We start from the raw sequence: 20,953 nt of genomic DNA on the forward strand, positions 1-20,953 counted from the left end.
AGGGAGTGAGGACAGGGCAAGCTGATTTTGCTGGGGAAAAAAAAAAAAAAAAAAGCCTTTGTATGTCAGTCTAACACTTCTTTCTCCCCCTCAGGCTGTTCTCCCATGTGGGTGACCCATTCCTCGACGACACTCTGCCCCGGGAGTACGTCCTCTACCTGCGCCCCACCGGCCCCCTGGCTCAGAAGCTCTCTGAGTTCTGGCAGCAGTCAAAGCAGATCTGTGGGAAGAACAAAGCTCACAACATTTTCCCACATATCACCCTTTGCCAGTTCTTTATGGTAAACCAGAGCTCCTCTTTTTGCTGCCTTTATGCATGCGTTGATGAGCGGCCCACGCCAGGCTCGGGCTGGAAGTGCTGCACGCTTGGTTTGGTCGCTGCAGGCGGGTTTTTGTGCTCAGAGTTCAGGGGTGTTAGGACCAGAACCGCCTGATGCCTGGGCTTGTCGGGGAGGTAACTGGTCTGTAAGCAAGTTGTTTTCAGGGAGGAGCAGCAGACCAAATTCTCACAACCTCCAGTGATTGTTAACATGCGAATAGGCAGCACAGGGAGTGAGGTTAGGCAGGTTACTTTGGGACAGCTGATCCTGCTTCAGGGGCAAGGGGGGGACAGATGATGTCTGACCCCTATTTCTGCGGCCCAGGCTTTTTCTACCCTTCCTGCTCAGCCACCCAAGCCCTTCCTTTCTCTGAGTGCGCTACAGAACTAAGCACAGGCGTAAGGCTCAGTTCTGAGCAATGCTTGTCCTCTTTCCTTCGGCAGTGCGAGGACAGCAAGGTCGACGCTCTCACTGAAGCTCTGCAGGCCACTGTGATGCGGTGGAAATGCAAGTTCCCTGCCCCTCTGCCTCTGGAGCTCTACACATCCTCGAACTTCATCGGGCTTTTTGTCAAGGAAGAAAGTGCTGAGGTGCTCAAGAAGTTTGCTGCAGACTTCGCTGCAGAGGCAGCCTCCAAAGCAGGTGAGTGACTGCAGGCAGCCACCGAGCGTTCGCAGCTTGGTCAGGGCTTGGGCTCGCTCGTGCAAACCCTTGCAAAGAGGAGCCGAAGGAGCAGCCCACGCAGAGGTTCCTCACCAAGAATTAACCCCAGCACAAGTGGCTCTCCTAACAGACTGCTCCTGAGGAAGAGGAGACGAGAAGATGAGTATTTTTTTTCCTAAAAGAACTCTTCCCAAGCCAGGCTGATGTATCAGCCCTGATACAGGGCTCCTTTTACTAAAAGACGTTACATTTCTCTCTGCCACATCAGAAAAATAATTACAATCAGCTGCATTTTACTGCACTGAGGTATTTTGCTCATGCCAAGAATTACGTTTGTTATTAAAATATATATATATTAAATGACCACTCACCCAGCAAGCAGTGGTCTTAGTCCAGCTGTGTAATTTAACTTGAGATACCGAGGACCGTGATGCTGCATCACATGAAAGCCTACACTCCTCACAGTGGCCATTTCAAAGGTCATCTGTCTCGCTACCTTATCGATGCTGTGATGGTTCACCATGACTGGGCAACGGGAGAATACCCAATTAATGTGAGTACACACGGGGAGCTAAATGTCAGGGCTGCCCACAGAAAAGCAGCGATACCTGCAAGCTGCAGAAAGGGTGGCCTGAGGGCTAAGAGCCTGAGAGGAGCACCCTGCTGGGTGCCTTGTTTTTCAGGGCTTTTTCAGTTTAAAGATCACCTCGCACTTAGTCTCAAGTGTTATCTCCTGAAGGGGAAGTTGACATTTGGCGGTTCCTTAACCTTTCAGCTAGACACAGCCCGCGAGGCTGAGCGTTTCCTGCTCCTCTCACTACCTCGAGCCGCTGTCACAAAACTTTCCTCTGCCTTTGGGTCTTCGCTGCATTTCTGAGATGCACACCCAGGGCTCGGCGAGAAGACCTGAGGTGCCCTTTCCAAACCTCGTGGCCCAGCCACAACACTTGGTCCTTCCTTCTCGCAGGCTTATCCTGGAGCTTAAGTGCATCAAGGTACAGCAACGGCCGAGCCCCTGCAGTGTCTCCATCTAGACAGGCAGCCCGCGACACCTTGCAGAACAGCTCCAGGTGGCTGCCCTGGTTCAGAGGAAGAGGTACAGAGGTGTCATAGGTTCATCGCACCTCTGAAATGCACTGCTTCCACCTGATGGTGACCTAGAACTTTTCTTCCCCTTAGAAGAGGGAGGAAATAGCTGTTAGCATTACAAGTGCACGTTTTGGACGGCAGCAACAAGCACAAAGATGTTAGCCAGGTCCCAGAACTGCTGCAGCCACGTGAGAGCAGTGCAAGCGTTCCCTTCACAGTGTACGTTACCATCCAGAACAACACAGCCAGAAGGGGCACTGCGTACCCCAAAAATGCTGACCCAGAAGAGAAGGAGGCACCAGCAGCTTCCAGCAGACTTCTAGCCCTGCAACAGCTCCAATTCGGACCAAACTGGTCAGTTCTTTCTGAGGGGAAGCTCTTTGCTGCATTGCAGTCCACAGCTTGGTCAAGTTATCACATTAAAGTCTCTGGGGCTTCTTCAGAGATCCACAGCATATTTTTTTCGTGCTGATCAAAACAAGATGGATGAGCTCGCAAAGCTACCCCTGGCTGGCATTTGGAGCCAAGTCTCTGAATAGCTGCAATTTTGACTGAATAATCAGTCAAATTTAATTGCAATTTTTGGTTGAATAAGCAAGAGTAAATTACATGCAAACAATGCATCCAATGATTTCCACATCCACTGGGAGAGTCCCAATGTTTCACGTATTTTCACCTTTCTGCTTCCTTGACTCTCTTCCTAATACAGGTTCTTTTTCTACGGGATCATTTTGGAATCAGCTGGTAATTATCTTACCAACTTCTGGTTTCATGATTTTGGAACACCTTACCCTCAGTGGGTGAACTAGTAACCCAGTTAATGTCCAGGAAAAAGATCTCATCAACTTGCATGAACCTGTAAACTCTATGGATTTCTGATATATAATGTAAGAGAGAGAACAGAGGAGGGACAGTAAAAATTATGCTTTTTTACTTGCTTATTTTGGAGAAAGCCTCAGCTGCCAATGAAAGAAAGGCTACCCCTTACCTGGAAAAGTCTCTTTTTTAGCAGAAGACCCAAAATTACAGTAATTGCTATCACACCATCCAGACCCCCCTTTTTTTCTGAATGCAAATGAGCGTTGGCAGTTTGGCGTGGATGCCTTGTCTACCACCCCGGTGTGACTAAGGACTGAATCAGGCCACAAATCCAATCACTTGATCCAAGGTACTGCCTATATAGGGCACCCATATCTGACTTCCCCAAAGCCTTTCCACAAACTGACCTACACAATTTTTCCACTTAAGCTACCTTGAGAAGTTCTGCTCCTGTTCAGAGGTGACAGACACCCTTACACCTTAGAAAAGCTGCTCATCGTGGCAGCCCCTTGTTGATAACCGTCATCTTCTTGTTGCAGATGTTCATGTGGAGCCCCACAAGAAGCAGCTCCACGTGACGCTGGCCTACCACTTCCAAACCAGCCACCTGCCCACGCTGGAGAAGCTGGCGCAGAACATCGACGTCAAGCTGGGCTGCGACTGGGTCGCTGCGATATTCTCCCGAGACATACGCTTCGTTAACCACGAGGTACGGTTCTTAGAGTTTGTTTCGGTCCAAAAAGACCAAAAAAAAAGGAGGATCTAGCAGAACTGCAGGCTGTTCTAGCTGCATTTGTGGCTCAGCAGTGCTCACAGGTTGTGAGCTGCATGAGGAGCTGTGCTGAGCCCAGATACGCAGCACAGACTACACAGACATTAAAGAATTTCCATCAGTCCACAAGAACATAGATCTCCCACATCCCACCAGTCAGCTGGACCAACAGAGCATCTCGCCTGTTTTGCTTTACTCATGCCATCTAGACTTGCTTTCCCCCCCGCCCCATCTCATTTCTTGCAGGAACGATTTCCTGCTGGATTAATTCATTCTAACAACGACCCTCCTGTTAGCTCGATGTAAATTGCCCCGATCTCTCCAGAGCCAGGCCAGTGTATCTTAACCTGAACTCTAGCCATCAATCACAGCATTTGGTTTCATTGTTCAAGAAACCTTTACCTTCATGGCCTAAATACTTCAAGTACTCATGGATTCTACAGCTGCACTGCCTAAGTCTCTTACCACAGTTTTCTCAGTATTGTTTTCTGACACAATATATGGAAAGAAAAGAAAAAAGTTCTGTAAATTGAGACCTTGGGCACAGAGAAACCACGTGTGAGATTTGTCCCACCTCCCTGTAAATACCCCCAAGTAGACATCTAAGCCTGAGCCACTCACACGAGGCTCCCTTCGCAGTCAGTGCGGACAAACAGGCACCTCCACAAGAGCGTCATCTGTCCCATCTGAGATGTCTATCTGGGGATGAGATGAATCAGCTCCTGGAGGAGGAAACCTCCAGAAGCTGCCTGCTCAGGCTCTGGTGGCTACCTACACTCCTAAGGCTGGGGTGATTAATCCCACCAACGTGCACAGTCCAGAATTAGACAAAGAAAACCTGTGGCAAAGTGGGAAACAATGATTTTAGCCCAGCACACGATACCCCGTGGAGGAAACAAACTGCCAAAGCTTCTGGAGAGCTGAAGTCTCTCGTGCACGGCTCTCTGACCCAGCCCAAGCCATATATCCACGCGTGACTGCCTCCTTTCCTGTCCAAGTGTCATCTTGTCCTGTTGAAGCTGCAAGTGCTCAGCACCGCCACCGATCACGCAGGGAGGTGCTGCTGAGAACCAGCTCACAGCTTCGCACATCAAACTCCAGGCAGCCGCGTGCGAGAGTTCGGGCCCTGCGGTATCAGGTGACGGTGACTAGTTTCCATCTGCCTTTCAAGATACCACAAATATCTAGAAGGATTGGTGAGCAACCGGTCCGACACCACCGGCAGATCAGAGCTGCTCACCAGATCATGGTTTGTCTTTGCATGACACCGTTGCAGAAGTTAGACTGGCCCAGGGACAGTAACGCGTTTGTTCTCCTTTTAACCGAGACGCTGCTGCAGCCATTTCCAGGGAAAGTCGCTGACAGACATTTAATACGCGTGCATTCCTCACGCCGTAGCGAGGAGAGGATTACGGAATTACATTCGCTGAGCTTTGCCCCACCTTTTAACTTTTTCACGTTAGGAAATACAAAGAAAAGCAGGCGGCCGCGTCTCAGTGCTTCTCACACCTGTGAACACGCAGCTCAGGAGCAGCATGTCACACACTCAGACCTGCTGTCCCCCGACTGGCTCTGCCTCAACTTCAAAAGCAGCAGCAATAACAGCTGCTCTTTCAGCATAAGTAGGTACAGCGACAGCGGCCACTGACCACGAGAACCGTGTGAATTCCAGCTCACACTAAGAGTTCAGTTCCGTTTTTAACAGACCACTTTAAGCACGCAGTCATGTTTCTGCTCCCTCTGAAAAGCCATCCCCTCCTTTCCCTTCTGGTTATCAAAGACATGGCTGGAATCAGAGGGAGGAAGGAGTCAGTACCGAGAAAAGCTTTCCAACACCAAAGAGTGGGAAGCAGTAGGAATTCCCTCAAGGTAAAGCTTCCCTGGACAAAGCACAAAGTGCTGCATTGTAAGGAGAGCTGTTTACACCGAGCACATGTTAAAGGTTTGGTACGGGAGCACTCCTGCCCCACTCTGCTGAAGATTCCCTGCCATTAACAACCCTTTCATTCATTTGTGCTTCTGTTTCTCCCCCAGACTCTGCAAGTGATCTACCCTTACACACCCCAGAATGACGATGAACTCGAGCTGGTCCCAGGGGATTTTATTTTCATGTCCCCAGTGGAACAAACCAGTACAAGTGAGGGCTGGATTTATGGCATTTCCCTTGCAACTGGCTGCTCTGGGCTGCTGCCTGAAAATTACATCACGAAGGCGGATGAATGCGGGACCTGGGTGTTTCACGGGTAGGTAAAGCCGCTCCGTTCAGTTTCTGTCACTGTAAAAAGGGGGCTCAGCAGCCGGGATCTCACCTGGGTAAGTGAAAAGTCTCCCAGGGCTGCTGGTTAGGTCACTTGGGGGAAACATTGGGCACACAAAGCCCCATCTCGTAAGCAAAGGAAGAGCAGATGCCAGCCCAATGCATGGGACTGGAGGATGATGTGATTTATTTAGCTAAGACATTACAGCAACTGTTACTCACAGGATCGCTGCTGCTGGTTCCCAGAGCTGGAGCAGATGGCCACTGCAGAGCCACCGCTGCGTGGGCACCTCGGTGGTGGCAGTAGGATCAGGAAGGTTTAAATCCGAGCATTAATCTGGGAGGTGAGATGTGTTGTGTGTAATTCCAGGAGAAAAGGACTTGGGGTCAGCAAGGTTTCTGAAGATACTTAGCAAGACTTTCGGAAGTGGTTAGTCGCCTGCATGACACTGGCTTCAGTGAGAACCTCGTTTTGAACAAGGTTATGCCTTATTACTTCTTGCTTTTGGTGGGAATTAGTTGAAGAGCAGTAAAACCTGTGGGTCTGGGCACTCCTGCAAGCCCCACAGGGCTGTCTGCATCCCAAAGCACCTAAAGCCATCTGGAGAACAGGGAGTATTTTCTACGCAGGAGCACAAGATGACAAGGGGAGCGGAGAGGCACGTTCCTGCCTGCTGGCCCCCTGGCAAACAGTGCACCGGTGCGCGGGTTTGGCTCTGGTCACACCAGCAAGTTACAGAGGGAGAGGAAGGAGATATAGAACCAAACGCAAACAGCTCGTATTTCGGATTTCAGCAGGCAAACATGACCTGTGGGAGGGTCTGCGTGCAGAAAGGGAAAGCATGATAACCCGTGTCAGAACAACAAGACCCGACCTTATTCAGCACTTAGCAGAAGCTGATCCAGCAACTCTTCAAACCGAGCAAAATGCAGGAAACAAAAGAGCAAAGATGACGTGCAGTCTTTTTATTTTGTCTGTGACTCGTCAGGCTTCACACGTGTCCTTGTGAAGGGCAGATGGCAAGCAGGCGCGGGACAATTGCAGCTTTCAGGCTGGCCTCCAGATGTGGCTGCCACAACCACTGCCCTTCTACAAACCAGTCCTGGCTTAACCCCGAGCCCTGCCCAACCCAGAAGACTGCCAGGCAGGGACAAGCATAGCGAGAGATCACTTGTTCGCCCCTCTTGTCACAACCATCTATTGTCTTTCTGCCTGCCCTTTGAGAAGTGGCCACCGCTAGTAAAGGGCTTTCATTCGGATGGTAGCCAAACAGAACAGACCTACCTGCCCTGTATCCATCACCAAACTTCAACTCATCTTCCATTCCACGCAAAGAAAAGACCTCCAATAACCAGGGCTTAAATAAATTAAAATCAAGACACATGGACAAAGTCAACCAGCCAGTTTGTTTGAAGGCAGGACTTAATCCAGACCCTCCCCATCTGCAATCCAGCAAAATTGTCCTTTCTTCTCCTAAAATTTGCCAGCCGAAATAGCCTCAGGTCCACAAATACTGCAGCACCATGCTCTAGTGGATTTTACTTTTCTTCTAACAGTACCTGGAAGGATTTTGAGGCCTAGAGACTTAGCATGGGAAAGAATTATTATTGCAGCAGCGACTAAAAGGAAAGCCAAATGTTTTGTACCTCCAGGACCGCTTTGTCTCCAGGCAAGCAAAGAAAGGAAATGCCCCTTCCCTGATTACCACTAAAGACTATAAATCAGGAACAGGAGCATGCAATATGGAGCATTTATCAAAAACGTTATTACATACCCGGAAACAGTCTCATTTTACACAACAGCTTCCCGCGGGGAATATTAGGTTACAGAATGTCATTTGGTCAAAACAATAGAGCAAGCCAAGGACAACCTAAGCCCCACTGACGTCTAGGCCAAGGTATTCACAGCAGGATCCTCTTGGTAGGAGAAGAATGGGGCACGGGCACCTTCATTTCATAGACGTGAAAGAAAGCATGGCAGTACTCACCAGGACTGCAGGGGAACTGCTGTGGTGGAGGAGATGGGATCCAGTTCACAGCCTTGGGACCGAGGATGCTGTGGCTGGTTTGTGCCGCCCCTGTGTACACAGCCACGTCCTGTTTCATCCCTGCAGAGGAAGAAAGAAAGAAAGAAAGAAGAGCCATTGAGCTTTCCCTCCTAGTCACAAGAGACTGCATTCTTCAAGTGAAAATCACGCATTATTGAGATCATCACTGAAACACAGCTCACTCCGGGCTGCAGCACCCTACTTATACCACGCAGGAGAAATGACAGGCAAAGTGCTATTCTGGGATGTTTGATCAAACCGTTCATATAGCAAAATACGGTTGCCAGCACCTTATCAGCTTTTGAACATTTCTCCTGAAAAAGGTTTCCCTGTTGCACTACTCAGACGATGCAGAAGCTGAATCCTGGCCTCTGCAGGAGGTGGTTTTATGGCTAATATCCCAGTGGTGCCTCAGGAGCTCTGCCCGGCACAGACCTTGCACTTCACAGAACAAAACGACATCCCTGCCCTGCAGGAAGGTCTGTACCTCGGCTGCAGACCAACAGGTTGCCATCAGTAAGAGACAAGCCTGGCGAGCCATTTAATAGGGCAGAAAGGGCTCTGCTTTCAGCAGCAGAGTCACTGCCCGTGAAACCAGGTTGTGTCTTGAGAGCCTCCAGGGCTGAATTCTTTCCCTGTCTTCTAAAATCGGAGTGGAATCACTTCTGTTCTGCAGACCCCAAGGGTTTTCCATACACCTAAAGAACTCTTCTCTGCTGGCTGTGGCACTTCCTGGTGTGCTTTCTTCTCGTGCCAGAGATTGGAGCTGCTAGGGACAATGAGGGGAAACATTCAGTCTCTGATCAGTGCTATTGGTTGGAAAATAATGGAAGACAAATTGCTTTAGTGTCCCACACAAGGCAACCCAGATCCTAAGTCTGGGTAACCCCTTCCTGCCATCCCTGCAGGAAGGGTGACGTTAAGGCACCCAGCAGTGCTTTCAGGTCCAGCTTTAGCTATGAGGTTATGCAAAAAGATCAGCTGGTTTCTTTTTCCCTTTTTTTTTTCCATGATAAAGCTTCAGAAAGCAAAAAAGCATGAACCAAAGATGCTCATTCGGAAAGCTGGACTTGTTTGCTCTAAATCTTAGGATCTGAGAGTCAGTGACACGTCATGGCTGCTCTGCTGCTAGTTCTGAGTCCTGCAAGTGACAAATAGCCTTTCTGAAGCCAGCACTAGACCCTCCTTTGGGGTGAAGCTGGCTAGATTTGTACCACTGACACTAGATCTGTTCTGACTGAGCCTAGGAGGGGACCTGGCCATAGGTATGTTAGAAACAAAATCGTTTTTCCCTTGTGTGATATCAAGCTGGAAATATACTCCCGGTAGCAGCAGAAGCTACTGGTGGGTTGAAGCTACTGGAAATGAATCTGAATTACAGATCCAGTCTGTACAGTATATATATATATATATTTATATATATATATACACCTTCAAACCTCCCCAGCAAACCGTTGAATATTTTCTAAGCTGCTTTCCATGCCTGTGAATTAGTGGGCTACCAAGTCAAAAGAAATTCTCCACCCTCAGCACACGGAGCCCAGAGGAAGTGGGAAGCCCAGCGAAGGTACACACGTTGACTTGCCCCGCAGAAGCCACAAAAACCAAGCACACAATACCATGGGTCTCTTGCATATACATTTAAAGGCATATGGCTGAAGGAAAGATGCTATCTTTGTATCTGCGGACCCAGCGCTACCCAAAAGCTAAAACTTGCGATGATTCCCTGCGCTGTTTTTCCATTACCAGCAGAGCCAGAAATAGTCACCTCCTCCACCCCCAAGTGGCTAGAAGCACTATAGATATTACACAGCAGGCTATTTCAGCTCCCCGAGAGAGGCCAAAGCTGTTCCTTGCCCCTTTAATAAGCCTGAGAAATCAGGCTTGGCACAAGGAGCAGGGGGAGGAAAAAGAGCCCGAATTTTTCAAGATGTATTTGTGCCTCAGGAGGTTTTTCCCCACTTTGTCTCCTTCCCGTTCTGCAACAACGGCAGGGTCGCTTTCCCTGGGGACCCCTCTCCCCCGGGCAGCAACGAGGGGCAAGGCAGAGGGGTCTTCTCTGACCTCTGAGGACTGGCACCGCTGTGCCACCACAGAGCCCCTCTCTCCATCCTCTGCTCCAGCCCCTCCGCTCTCCAAAGGGCCTTTTCTGGCCGGGAGGACGCTGCCTCCAGGACACGGCGTGTTGCCGAGAGCCGGGAAGGCCAGGCGCCTCCTTTGCCCCGTGCAGGAGACAGAAGATGTTGTTGTCTGTTTGCCAAGCGGAGGAACCACGAGCCTTTGGGAAAAGCTCCCGAACAATGACCTGGCCTGAGAAGATGACTAAGCTGAAAGAGCTTCAGCGGTTCCTGTTTTCCAGCAGCATCAAGGAGGTACCACTGAAGTCAGGCTGGTGGCTCTCCTCCGGGCACAGCAAGATCGTGTGCCTTTGCCTCATCACCGTTTGCAGTGAATCCTAGCATCTCTAAATAGATAGCCCAGCGTCCACAGCCTTTTGGTAAGGGCTTAGAGAGAAAGTAAGTCTCAGCAATTGTGCAGCAGCTCCTCAGGGTAAAGGGAAGACAGGTAGCCAAACGCATCCTTAATATTCGCTAAGCCAGTGTCCTTGAAAGACCGTCACGTGGAGAAAGGAGAAAAGGGCTGAGACAGGAGGGGGCTGGAAGCAGCAATGCGGAAATAAAGACAAAGAGCTCAGGCTCAGGATCCACTTTGTACACTAACAACGACGGGAAGAAATTCAGATCCTTCTCACGCAGAGATATCCGAGTTTGCGGGTCGGGGAGGATGCATCTCCGCGCAGCTGGTCGCACCCGCGCTCCAGGCTGACCGCTTCACACAGGGATAAAGGTCTGGTTGTGCTCCCTGCGCAGGGCTGAGCTGCCCTGGGCTCGGCACACGCTCCTGCACTCGCACAGCCTCTGGATCGGGGTTGGCCTTACCCTGCCAGCTGGAAGCGTGGTCCGAGTGCGGCTCTGCCCGCAATCTGTCAGATGGAGAGGCTCCAAGGAGGAGGGTTAGACATGATTTCTCACCCCAGCACATGGTAGTATTTCCCTCAGCGTATCCACAAAGATCTCCTGCCTACATTTAACTCCTCTTCAAGACCTACCGCCCCTGTTACACCTCGGAGCTGTACCCTGCGTAACCCGCAGGGACTCGCTGCCCTGACCCCGTTGTTCTGCCTGCAGCTGGGCAGCGAGCTCCTGGAGAGGAACCCTTGCTTGGAGCAAGCTCAGCTCTTGTTGGGAACACCGTGAATAAAACAAACACATTTATAAGAATCTCCAACCTCAGAGGGTCAGGTCCGGAAGAGTACAGGGGGCTGGAGAGGTTGCCTGCTGCCAGGGGGCTGTGCCCGCAGTGGCTGCGGCGGGGCTGCTGCTCCTCGCTGCTGGATGGGGACCAGCAGCGCTGTCCCAGCAGGGCTGGCACCCACCCCCTGCTCCCCCCTGCAGCATCACCCCCTGACTGAATAGCCTCATGTACCTCAGGCTCATCCTTGCACCCAAATTCCACCAGATAAGGGACCGACAAAAATGCAGACGACCTATTTTTGTTCCTTTGGTAGAGGCATCGGTATTATTTTAACAGCTATGAGAAACCCCTCGGAGTTTTTATCCCAGCTAGGTGCTAGTCAGGAAGCAACTTGTGACATTTTTAAGGCACTGAAAAGTGCGAGCAAAGGCAACTATTTCTGCCAAAGCCAATGACCATATACATTAACTGACAAGGGTTTTTTTAATGACTAAGCAAATGTAGCCCATACGATGTATGCGAATCAGCAGAGGGTCACTGCAGCTTCTGTATTGCCTGTCAGTTTACTCCTCAGGGTCTTGGGCAAAGTCCTTGAATGTCTGGGCATGAGAGCTTTGCTCAGAGAGCATCACGAGATAAGCATCTTGAAGGAAAACGGGATCTATAATGTCCCTCCGGCTCCATTTAACAGGAAGCACTGGGGAGAACAAATTCCCACTGTAGATGGGAAATGGAATAGACAGCGCTGAAAAATGCAGAACCCACCACCCAGACTGAACGTGCCACATCCCTACAAGGCAACACGAGCTATTTTGTGTGCTGGAACCCTGAAAAGTGCCCAGCACGACAGGCAGGGCTGTGCTCCATCCTTCCACGGTATCTCCTGGGCAGTGAAGCACGGGCATTTTCCTTCCTCCTCCCAGCCAAAACAAGAGATGCCATTCAGCTGGTAGCCAGTGATTCCACATGCTGATTCTCTCTACCCCACAGCCCGTATCTTGCAAGTACAAAAAGGGATGTTCCAGTTTTATTTAACATAGGAAATGGTACCAAAAAAACAATCCACTAGCTCGGCAAATTATTGTATTTCACATTCGTATCACAGCAAGCCCACAGCCAGCGGCCAGACCAAACCCTGCTGTACCAAGCACTCCACAAATATAAAAAGCAAGGGCGAGTGAAAACTCTCTGTAGTTTCCAAACTTTGGTCCACAAGAGCACGGTAAGTAACGGGCAGCAGGTCCCCGGGTGATGTTAGCGAGGTGGGAGGAAGGCCTCGGCACTTTCCAGGAGAGCAGTAGAGGACTGAGCCTCACGGACCAGCGCGTGGGGACTGTTCTGAGAAACTGTTTCTAAGGAAATTGAGACCGTGTTTGTCTCTTCATGTGTGTACATCACATAGCAAGGTGCTCTCTAGGCAGAACTAAAATGATAATGTAATAATACGAACGAAAACAATTATCACCTGTTCCTGCAGACTACAGAAATGGCCTTGCTCCAGTCTGAGGGCACAAAGCATTCCCACAGCCAACATCTTTCTGGTTTTGGCAGGTCCTACTCGATTCTGAATACTACATCTTCCCCGTCCCTTCAAGCTTTCAGCGACGGAGCTCTGGAGAGAAGGCAGCAGGAAGATCAGGGGCCTGGGGACACGGGGCCACTCACTATCATCTGCCAGAACGTGCAGGTAGGGACCCACACGCATACATAAATCACACGCACTTTTCACGGCAAGCCTCCAGCAACTGTTTTTTTTCCCCAACAACTTATCCTCTTGTCTCCTTTCGCTGCCTGCCTTGGAAGTTTCAGCTCACAATTCTCTACAAGCGTTTGAACGGCGCAGTAAACCGCGAGCACAGAAGACATCGCCGTCCCTAAAGCTGCTCTTCGCAGGGAGCGGCAGGGCCCCATCCTCTGCTTCTTTTAGCAGTTTTATAACAGCCTAAATACCAACTTCAGAAGAGTTTCCTGTACCCGCATCTGCACTAGGCTAGAGCAAGGGCTGTCTGGCCCTGAGTGCTGTTAGTGAACCAAACCTCAGAAAAATACTTGCACTTTCATGCAGGTCAAACATCCTGTCATTTTTCTTCCAGCCGCTGAGAATAAGCAGCCAGCCAGGGCCTCAGAAGCGCTGCCTTTTCGTCTGCAGACACGGGGAGAGAATGGATGTCGTTTTTGGGAAGTACTGGTTGTCACAGTGCTTTGATGCCAAAGGTGAGTCAGCTCCTGTGGGTCTCTCAGGCTGCAGGTTTAGAGAAAGGAAAGAGAGCGGCAAGTGCCAGAAGCAGAAACAAAAGCCAGGGAGTACATTCTGTGTTTGCCGATATTTGGGAAAGTGTTGCAAGAAAGGATTCTATTAAAACAGTCCCACCAAAGGGCACTTTCACGTGGAAATGAAGTCATGATGTTGGTAGTCAGTGTCCAGTGCTAACCCCAGTGCAACCAGGAAAAGCTTCCTTTGTACGACTGGTTCTCAGTCCTAAATGAGAACTGCACCACTACGGGTAGGGTTCAGAAAGCCTTTCAGGGCATAAATTGGAGATTGCAAGCCGATAATGAGACTATAAACAAGTCCTGAAGGCTGAATCTGGCATAAGCCCCAACATACATACATGCTTGAGTTACAGACTACAACTACAACTATACAACTATAATTTCAGGCTCTGTTGGTTTTAGATCTGACTGGAAATCTATCAACAAAGTCTCTTTCTATTTGAGAAACACCAATTTCTTGTAGCCAAAATTCTTGGAAAAGGGGATGATTTTACAACTACCTTCTATCCAAATTACATCTGAAGAGCTCTGATGTTTGTGGCTCCTGTAAAAGCATAAAATTAGGGGTTTCATTTGGTGTGGGATGGAAATTATTTTGCTTCTGGCGATTAAAGACCTGTCCTAAAGCTAACTTTAAAGCGTAAGTAACATTCCCTGCTGATTTTGACCTGATACATCTGCTTAACTTAATTTCGTCAGATTCTTGATAGCTCTGCACGGGAAAAACTGCTCGACAGCCCGTGGCTGTAAATATGCAGATGTTGTGGTGACAGAGGGTGGAAAGAGGCGTGATGCTCTCTGCCTCTCTCTGATCTAATAATTCCAGCAACTGCTTCTGACCTCTCCCTCGCAGGAAGGTATATGCGTAGTAACCTGAATATGCCTCACAGCTTACCTCAAAGAAGCGGCGGTTTCAGGGATTATGAAAAAGACGCGCCAATCACCGTGCTGGGCTGTATGCAGGCAAGGCTTGTAGGTAAGTTGTCCCCAGCCGACGGGAGTTTGCCCAGGACGCTTTGCTCTCTTCCTCCCACACACCCAGCCAAAGAAAGAGAAAGTGCAAGGCGGAAAAAATGAATCAGGAGCCCCGACCTAACGGGATTTAGGTGTTTCAAGAACATCTGCAAAGTCCCTTCAACTTCCCTGGCAAGTCCCCTCTTTCAAAGAAAACCTTGTCTCATTCAGCTGCTGCAGCTGAAGAAAAGACAAAGCACGAGATCTAGGCCGTGCTGTAAAATCACGGCCACGAGCAGTACGATCGCAGAGCGTTCGTCACTGCCCTGTACATGGGCTGCACTGGAAATGCTGCTACCAGTGCCACTGAAAAATGCAGCACTGAACGTGAGGGTCACCCCATGCAGAATATCCACTTCCCTTGATTATGACAATCTGAATTTTGATCTGCAGTTCACTAAGCGAATGGACTTTTAGCAGCCTCTCTGGCTTCATGCTGGCAAAAACACAGTCCAAATTATTTCCAGTGTGCCCCCAACTCCCCCATCCTTGTCCCCGACTCCAGAGCCTGTTGCTTCGTGTATAGAGAGAAAATCATTCAGTAGTGAAGGAGCAGATATTGAGCACTGGGATTAAAGAAGCCCTTCAAAGGACGCGAGCTTCAGAGAGCAGCACTTAGCATTTTCCCAAATTCAAATCCTTCGCGTTGGTCACATTCAAACTAGGGCAGCTAAAATTACACTCGCTTTTTAAACAAAAATAAATCACCGTACGGCGCTGCAGGACGATCGCTCTCCAGGCCGCGTGGCATCAGGGTTGGCACCACGCACAGAACAGAAGGCGAATCTGGGAGCCGTCACAGCACACTTTGCTGGTGTCATTACATGGGGCCGAGCACGCGGCCGCGTACGTGACCCAGGCGCCACCAAGCTGCCCGCGCTGCTGCGGCGTGCCAGCCGTCTGCAGGCACCCGCTCCCGCTGCAGCACCACGGACTTGACCTTGACGGCTGCTGGAAGCGTAATTCCTCCTCCGACCAAAGCAAATGAGCAGCATCCCCGTGCCGGGAGGCTGCTGCACGCGCCGCTCTTTCTAAATCGCCCCTCTTCTCTCAAGAGATTTCGAGCTCATTCTGACATGGTTAGAGCCATCGTTAAACCCGTGAAGTCGAGGTTAATAACCCCTTCTCACTCCCACCTTTGTGCCCTGCCTCTTCAAAGAGAACAAAAACATAACTCTTCCTGCAAGTCCGTGCAATGCTCAGCAGAGTCCCGTTCTCATCTGGCTCCCTTAGGCTTTGCAAGAATATTAATAACCCAAATAGTGGAGTTGATTCTTATCTCATTTTCAGTGATCTTCCACCTGTGTAATGAAATGGTAATTTATACCAGCAAAGAATCGAGCCAATTGGATTACGTTGGGTTTGAATTAAGTTGAATCATTCTGATTTATGACTTATAGATGAAATTAAATGAAATTCAAGCTCTCTACTATTTTTCTCAGCGCGCTGTTTGCTTTTTGGCTAAATGTAAGAGGACAAACTGAGCAAAAGCTGCTGCGCTTTCTTTGCATACCGGTTAAGTACGTAGATGCACGTGGAGCAACACGCAGAAAAACGTGTCCCAGTTCCACAGCTGTGCACACCGCAGCAATAAAATACAATGGGTACACTCATTTCCTAAAACACGAGCGGTACAGCTGGGAAGCTTCTTTAGCTCCTTGCGGGGTGGCAGATACCTGCACCCTGCTGTTACGGCGCCATTTGTCTGGTTTTATTCACGGGTGTTAAAAACTTGCTTGCAGGTGAAGCCTTGCTAGAAACTAATACCATTGTAGACTACATCTACAGCTCCCCGTCCCTACGGTGTGTACAGACAGCACACAACATCTTGAAAGGTAAGAACCCATCAAGCAGGAAAGGCTGCATTCTTCTCCCTTCCTGGGAAAAAACACTGGCAGCCAGATAAAAGGCAGCCTGGCATGGGGAACGCAAGCACATGGTAATTCAGGGGGAGGATTATTTCCACGGGAGTGCACTTCGTGTTAGAACAACGCCGTCTGCAAGGAGCCCTTTTCTTATTGCATGGTGTGACAAGCGTGTAGGGAAGTGGTGTGCTGGAAGCGGTTTGCTGGCCCCGTCGCCAGCTGTGGGTCCGGGTTGGGATTTGCCTGCCCTGCAGAAACCAGAGGTGTGCAAGGGACACGTCCAGCTCCGTGCTCCTGCGGCTGCTCGATGCTGTGTGCTACCAGGTGTGAGAGTAATGCTCTGCACAAACTGGGAATGGTGATGGGACATCAGATCTCCTGGCACTGGAAACGGTCAGAAAAAAGCTCCAAAACACAGTCACACCTAGGTTACTGCATGGAATTACCGCCCAGAGGTTTACATGCCTCTGTGCATCGTACACCAAGTGCGTGTATCAACTGCTTCCTCTTCTCATAGCTACTACTTAGGAAGAAAAAAATAATTTCTAATCGAACTTAAGTATTGAAGCTGCAAAGTCTCACCTCCCCCAGGTGCTTTCACTGATACCTGGTCTCTTTTCTCCCTTTTCCAGGTATGCAACAAGAGAACAACCTGAAAATTCGAATAGAGCCGGGCTTGTTTGAATGGACCAAGTGGGTCTCTGGGAACACACTACCTGCTTGGATACCCCCCATGGACTTAGCTGCAGCTACTCTAAGCGTTGATACAACCTACAGGTAGCAGAAAGGGGGGTGAGGGGGTCGTGGATTGCTTTGGGGATTTGTTTATCCATTTTATCCATTGCGGATACATGGATACATATCCATTTATCCATTGTGGGTACATGGATATTTGGGATTTGGTTTTAAAGAGTAACATTCTGCTGAATTTGTAAATTTAAGCAGTGGCTGGAAGAGCTGCTGAAGCTCCCAAAATTGACTTAAAGCTGGCTGGAGGCTGCTCTATTGAGCATGACCTGAGAATGGCTTATTATAAACCAAATTCCCCAGGGCACTGGCAAGGTGCAGCTTATTGCTGATGATGGAGGCCCTCGTTCCAGCCCTCCTTCCTTCCTGTGCACCTTTCACATGCCCAGGAAATCCTCAAAGTTTGTTTGTTTGGGGCTTTTTCGCTCTTTTCCTAACACTTGGGATTTTTACGAACCCGTGTAAGGCTGTGCAGCCTTACTTGATCTGGAGTCTGGAGGAAACAACAGAATTAGTTTTGCTGACTCGGTTCACTGACCATCGTGTTTATGGACTGAAATCACATCATGGGTTCGGTAATGCCTGCCCTGCCCTTCCCCAGGGGAAAAAGCTTGTCTGTCTGTCTGCCCTGATTACCGTGGTGAGGGATCTTAGCTGTACATTTTGCAACATCCTGGGGAGCATGTTTACAACTGCCAGGAATGCAGGGTCTCCTGAATCATCAAAATTCAGAGATTTGCTATCAAGGAGGCAAACACAAAAGATTCATCACTTCTCAGCGATTATTTCTATCTTCTGGTTAAAAAACATTTGAATGGTGAATGGATAAATACCACCGATCTGTCCTCGTGTCTTCCTCGGGGAAATATACAGATTATTTGCTCGGCTCCAGCGGCGCGGTGCTCGGCAGCTCTGCCGGTCAGCCCTGCGGCTGCCGGATCAGTGCCGGTGCCTGGTGGGGTGCCACATCCCCACCTCGCTCTGCCACGCTGCCCTCAGCCCAGCACACCCATTTTACATTTTTTATCATAAACCGCACCAAAAAAGGCTAAATAAAACCCAGCAGAAATTGTCATGTGGTAAAGGAAAGACAGGATGGTCTATTCGGGCTTCCTACTCTCAAATTTATGATTCATTTATGCAAGCCAGGCTTGAAGAGCTCCCAAAAAGAAGGAAACTCCCCAAAGGTCACACACTTCCAATCCTCCACCACCAAAATTTCTGTATCGCTACGACTTCTCGCAGAGACCAGCCCTTTCTATTTTGGCACGAGCCTGATCGCAGGCTGAGCAGTCTCGGATGAAAACAAAACCTTTATAGTGCACACAGAGCACACACACACGGGACTTCCACCGAAATGGGCTTGGTGACAAACATTTTGTGTCTCGGCTTTTGTGGTTTGTGATATCACCAGAAACGCCGGTGTTTCCCGTAGGCTCAGCACACCCGGCTGTTTAAGAACATTTAAGTGAAGCAAGCAGCTGAAACGTTAAAAAAAAAACTGATTATTTTCATACCTAATTATACCATAAAGCCACTTGAGTTACATCCTTCTGGTCTGAAATTCCAGCACAAGGGTATCTAAATAGAGGTCCTCACGCTGTGTTTGTCCCTGAAAGGCTCTCACGTGGCTCAGGCTCAGCAGAGCAGCTGGACCAGGAGCCTGGCTGCGCCAGAAAGCACGTGCCTGCCGGGAGGGCTGCAAGGAATATTCTCAGCATAAGGAAAGAGCCTGCTTGTGTGCGGTCGGCTGGTTTGATGGGGGATTAGGAGACATCCTCCTGGTGCTCTCACCTCCTGTCACACGGGTGATTCCTGGGCACATGTCAGGACACCGAATGGAGGGAAAAGCTGGGTCTTTTCCTTGCACCACAGCAGGAAAACACAGCTTTCTGCTTCCTATCCTGTGCCGCTCCGCGCACATCAACCTGCTTCAGCTGGAACAATTGCCCGGGGCCCCGTCGGGCAATTCACTTAAACTCCCTGGCCCAGGAGGAGGCCAGCTAATTCCAGGCATTTTCCAGCAATGCAGCTTTACAGATGGCCAAAGCAGCAGCCTGCCCGTGCCCTTCAGCACTGAAGCACACGAGCACTGAGGAGAGCCAGCATCTGCCTTCTGCAGGCACTGCAGCTCTCCTGAAGCAGCCACGGGTGTTGCTGCCCATCCTCCGACCAGGCTGCAAGCCCTGGCAGAGCAGTGCATTTTGTTCTCCTGCCCTTCACGCACTTTATTTGGGTGGATGAGCCCTGAAGTCTATTGATCAAGGGACGTGTAAATGTAAAGTGGTGTTGCCATCGCTGCATGGCATTGCAAAAGTAACACGTTTGTAATCAGCATGTTACAGGCTGCCTCCTCTGAGCTGTCCACATGAGAGGAAGCATTTTCTTAATTTCCCCGCTAATCAAAAATATCTTAATGGAAGACAGGTAAACATCTCGGTCTGGAAGTTTAAAAATCCCCACGGTGGTCCTGACACTGAGCTCTGGGGATCTGGGAAATTAGGAGAGTTAAAGACACACATATGCTCATAGGAATCATCACTTGCACTTACAACTTTACCTCTTCTCCTAATTTACCATTCTTGTTTTTCTGCTCGCAGACCTCATATTCCCGTCAGCAAGTTAGTGGTTTCTGAATCTTATGATACGTACATAAGTAGAAGCTACCAAGTAACAAAAGAAATCATCAGTGAATGTAAAGGCAAAGGTAAGTGCTCCAGAGGGGATGAGAACAAAGACAGGCTCCCTGGGATGTGAACGTTGATATTCCTCACCAGTCCTTCCCCCTTCGGAGAGGTGAAACCCCACAACCAAATCTCCCATCCCCTCTCCCAGAGGGGTTGGAAACACCAGGTTAAACCGTGCGTGTCAGAGCTGAGTTTAGATAGGCTCAGCCTACAGGAAAGCTCCTTCAGCTTCAGTAGCAGAAGTATTTTACAGACCCCCAGACAATGCAAACAGTCTTCTTCCAGGGAATAAATAAGCTATTTGCACCCTGCTGTCTGTTACCAGGATCAGATGGGGCATCTTCCACCCCCGATCTGTGCTATTCTGTAGCATATAACCCACGAAGACTGCAGAACGTTTCTCCAAATGCAACACTGAAATAAAAAAATCTCTAGCTCCTATTTTGCATTCACAGCACGGGAACAGGATGTTCCAAAATTCTGGGGATCTCATTAATTTCATTTCACTGATCCGTTTCCAAATTCTAAACCTGTTATTTTAATAGTTTGCACACACGCCTTGATAGCACCGTGCGATGTTGGGTGTAAAGGATCTTGGAAATGGAAATCTAAAGCAATTGGGGTGAAAAAGCAGCAATTGAGACTGGAGTGCTTGTTTTAATCAGAATTAATTTTTAAACAGAAGAAAAGCATTTTTTCACAAGACAGGTGGAATCTCACTGGAATTCCTGTTTTCCTCAGAAAGCCATTTTAAAAATAAGTAGCACAGAACTAATCAATCCTGAAAATTGAGAAATGCTCTAAATAAGTCATTAAGCCATGCCTTTTCCCATATTCGCGTAATTTAATGAGCTTTTATGTAATAAACTGAACCTGTTTTGAACATTTTAAAAGGTCAGCTGGATCTTGGGCACCCGTCCCTAAAGCTGGCTTCATCTCCCACCTCAGCCTGCATTTCTCGCTGTGTTTCAGGAAATAACATCCTGATAGTGGCACACGCGTCCTCCCTGGAGGCTTGTACCTGCCAACTCCAAGGGCTCTCGCCGCAGAACTCCAAGGACTTTGTACAGATGGTCCGAAAGGTAATTACCAGCAAGGGGTAAAGCTCACTGGCTTTAAAAAAGAGAGAAGAAATTTGCAATC

General features: G+C 49.2%; 1 protein-coding gene and 1 long non-coding RNA gene across 3 annotated transcripts in view; one reads left to right on the top strand and one right to left on the bottom strand.

Annotated features, from left to right (window-relative positions):
• The window catches only part of UBASH3B (ubiquitin associated and SH3 domain containing B), a 72,650-nt gene that overhangs the window by 45,726 nt on the left and 5,971 nt on the right, over window positions 1–20,953 (top strand). For both annotated transcript variants that reach the window (XM_083808687.1, XM_083808688.1), the window contains exons 3-13: window positions 95–281; window positions 764–962; window positions 3,431–3,600; window positions 5,698–5,906; window positions 12,775–12,910; window positions 13,317–13,437; window positions 14,351–14,473; window positions 16,254–16,346; window positions 17,009–17,153; window positions 19,724–19,830; window positions 20,783–20,892. In XM_083808687.1, coding sequence (XP_083664813.1) covers window positions 95–281; window positions 764–962; window positions 3,431–3,600; window positions 5,698–5,906; window positions 12,775–12,910; window positions 13,317–13,437; window positions 14,351–14,473; window positions 16,254–16,346; window positions 17,009–17,153; window positions 19,724–19,830; window positions 20,783–20,892 — 1,600 coding nt within the window. The remainder of the gene's footprint in view (window positions 1–94; window positions 282–763; window positions 963–3,430; window positions 3,601–5,697; window positions 5,907–12,774; window positions 12,911–13,316; window positions 13,438–14,350; window positions 14,474–16,253; window positions 16,347–17,008; window positions 17,154–19,723; window positions 19,831–20,782; window positions 20,893–20,953) is intronic.
• Window positions 1–20,953, bottom strand: part of LOC310885398 — a 77,716-nt gene that overhangs the window by 39,852 nt on the left and 16,911 nt on the right. Inside the window, exon 2 of the long non-coding RNA XR_014574779.1 lies at window positions 7,909–8,028. This is a non-coding gene — a long non-coding RNA (uncharacterized lncRNA). The remainder of the gene's footprint in view (window positions 1–7,908; window positions 8,029–20,953) is intronic.

This window comes from Anser anser, assembly GCF_964211835.1.
Source record: "Anser anser genome assembly, chromosome: 22".
Taxonomy (NCBI): Eukaryota; Metazoa; Chordata; class Aves; order Anseriformes; family Anatidae; genus Anser; species Anser anser.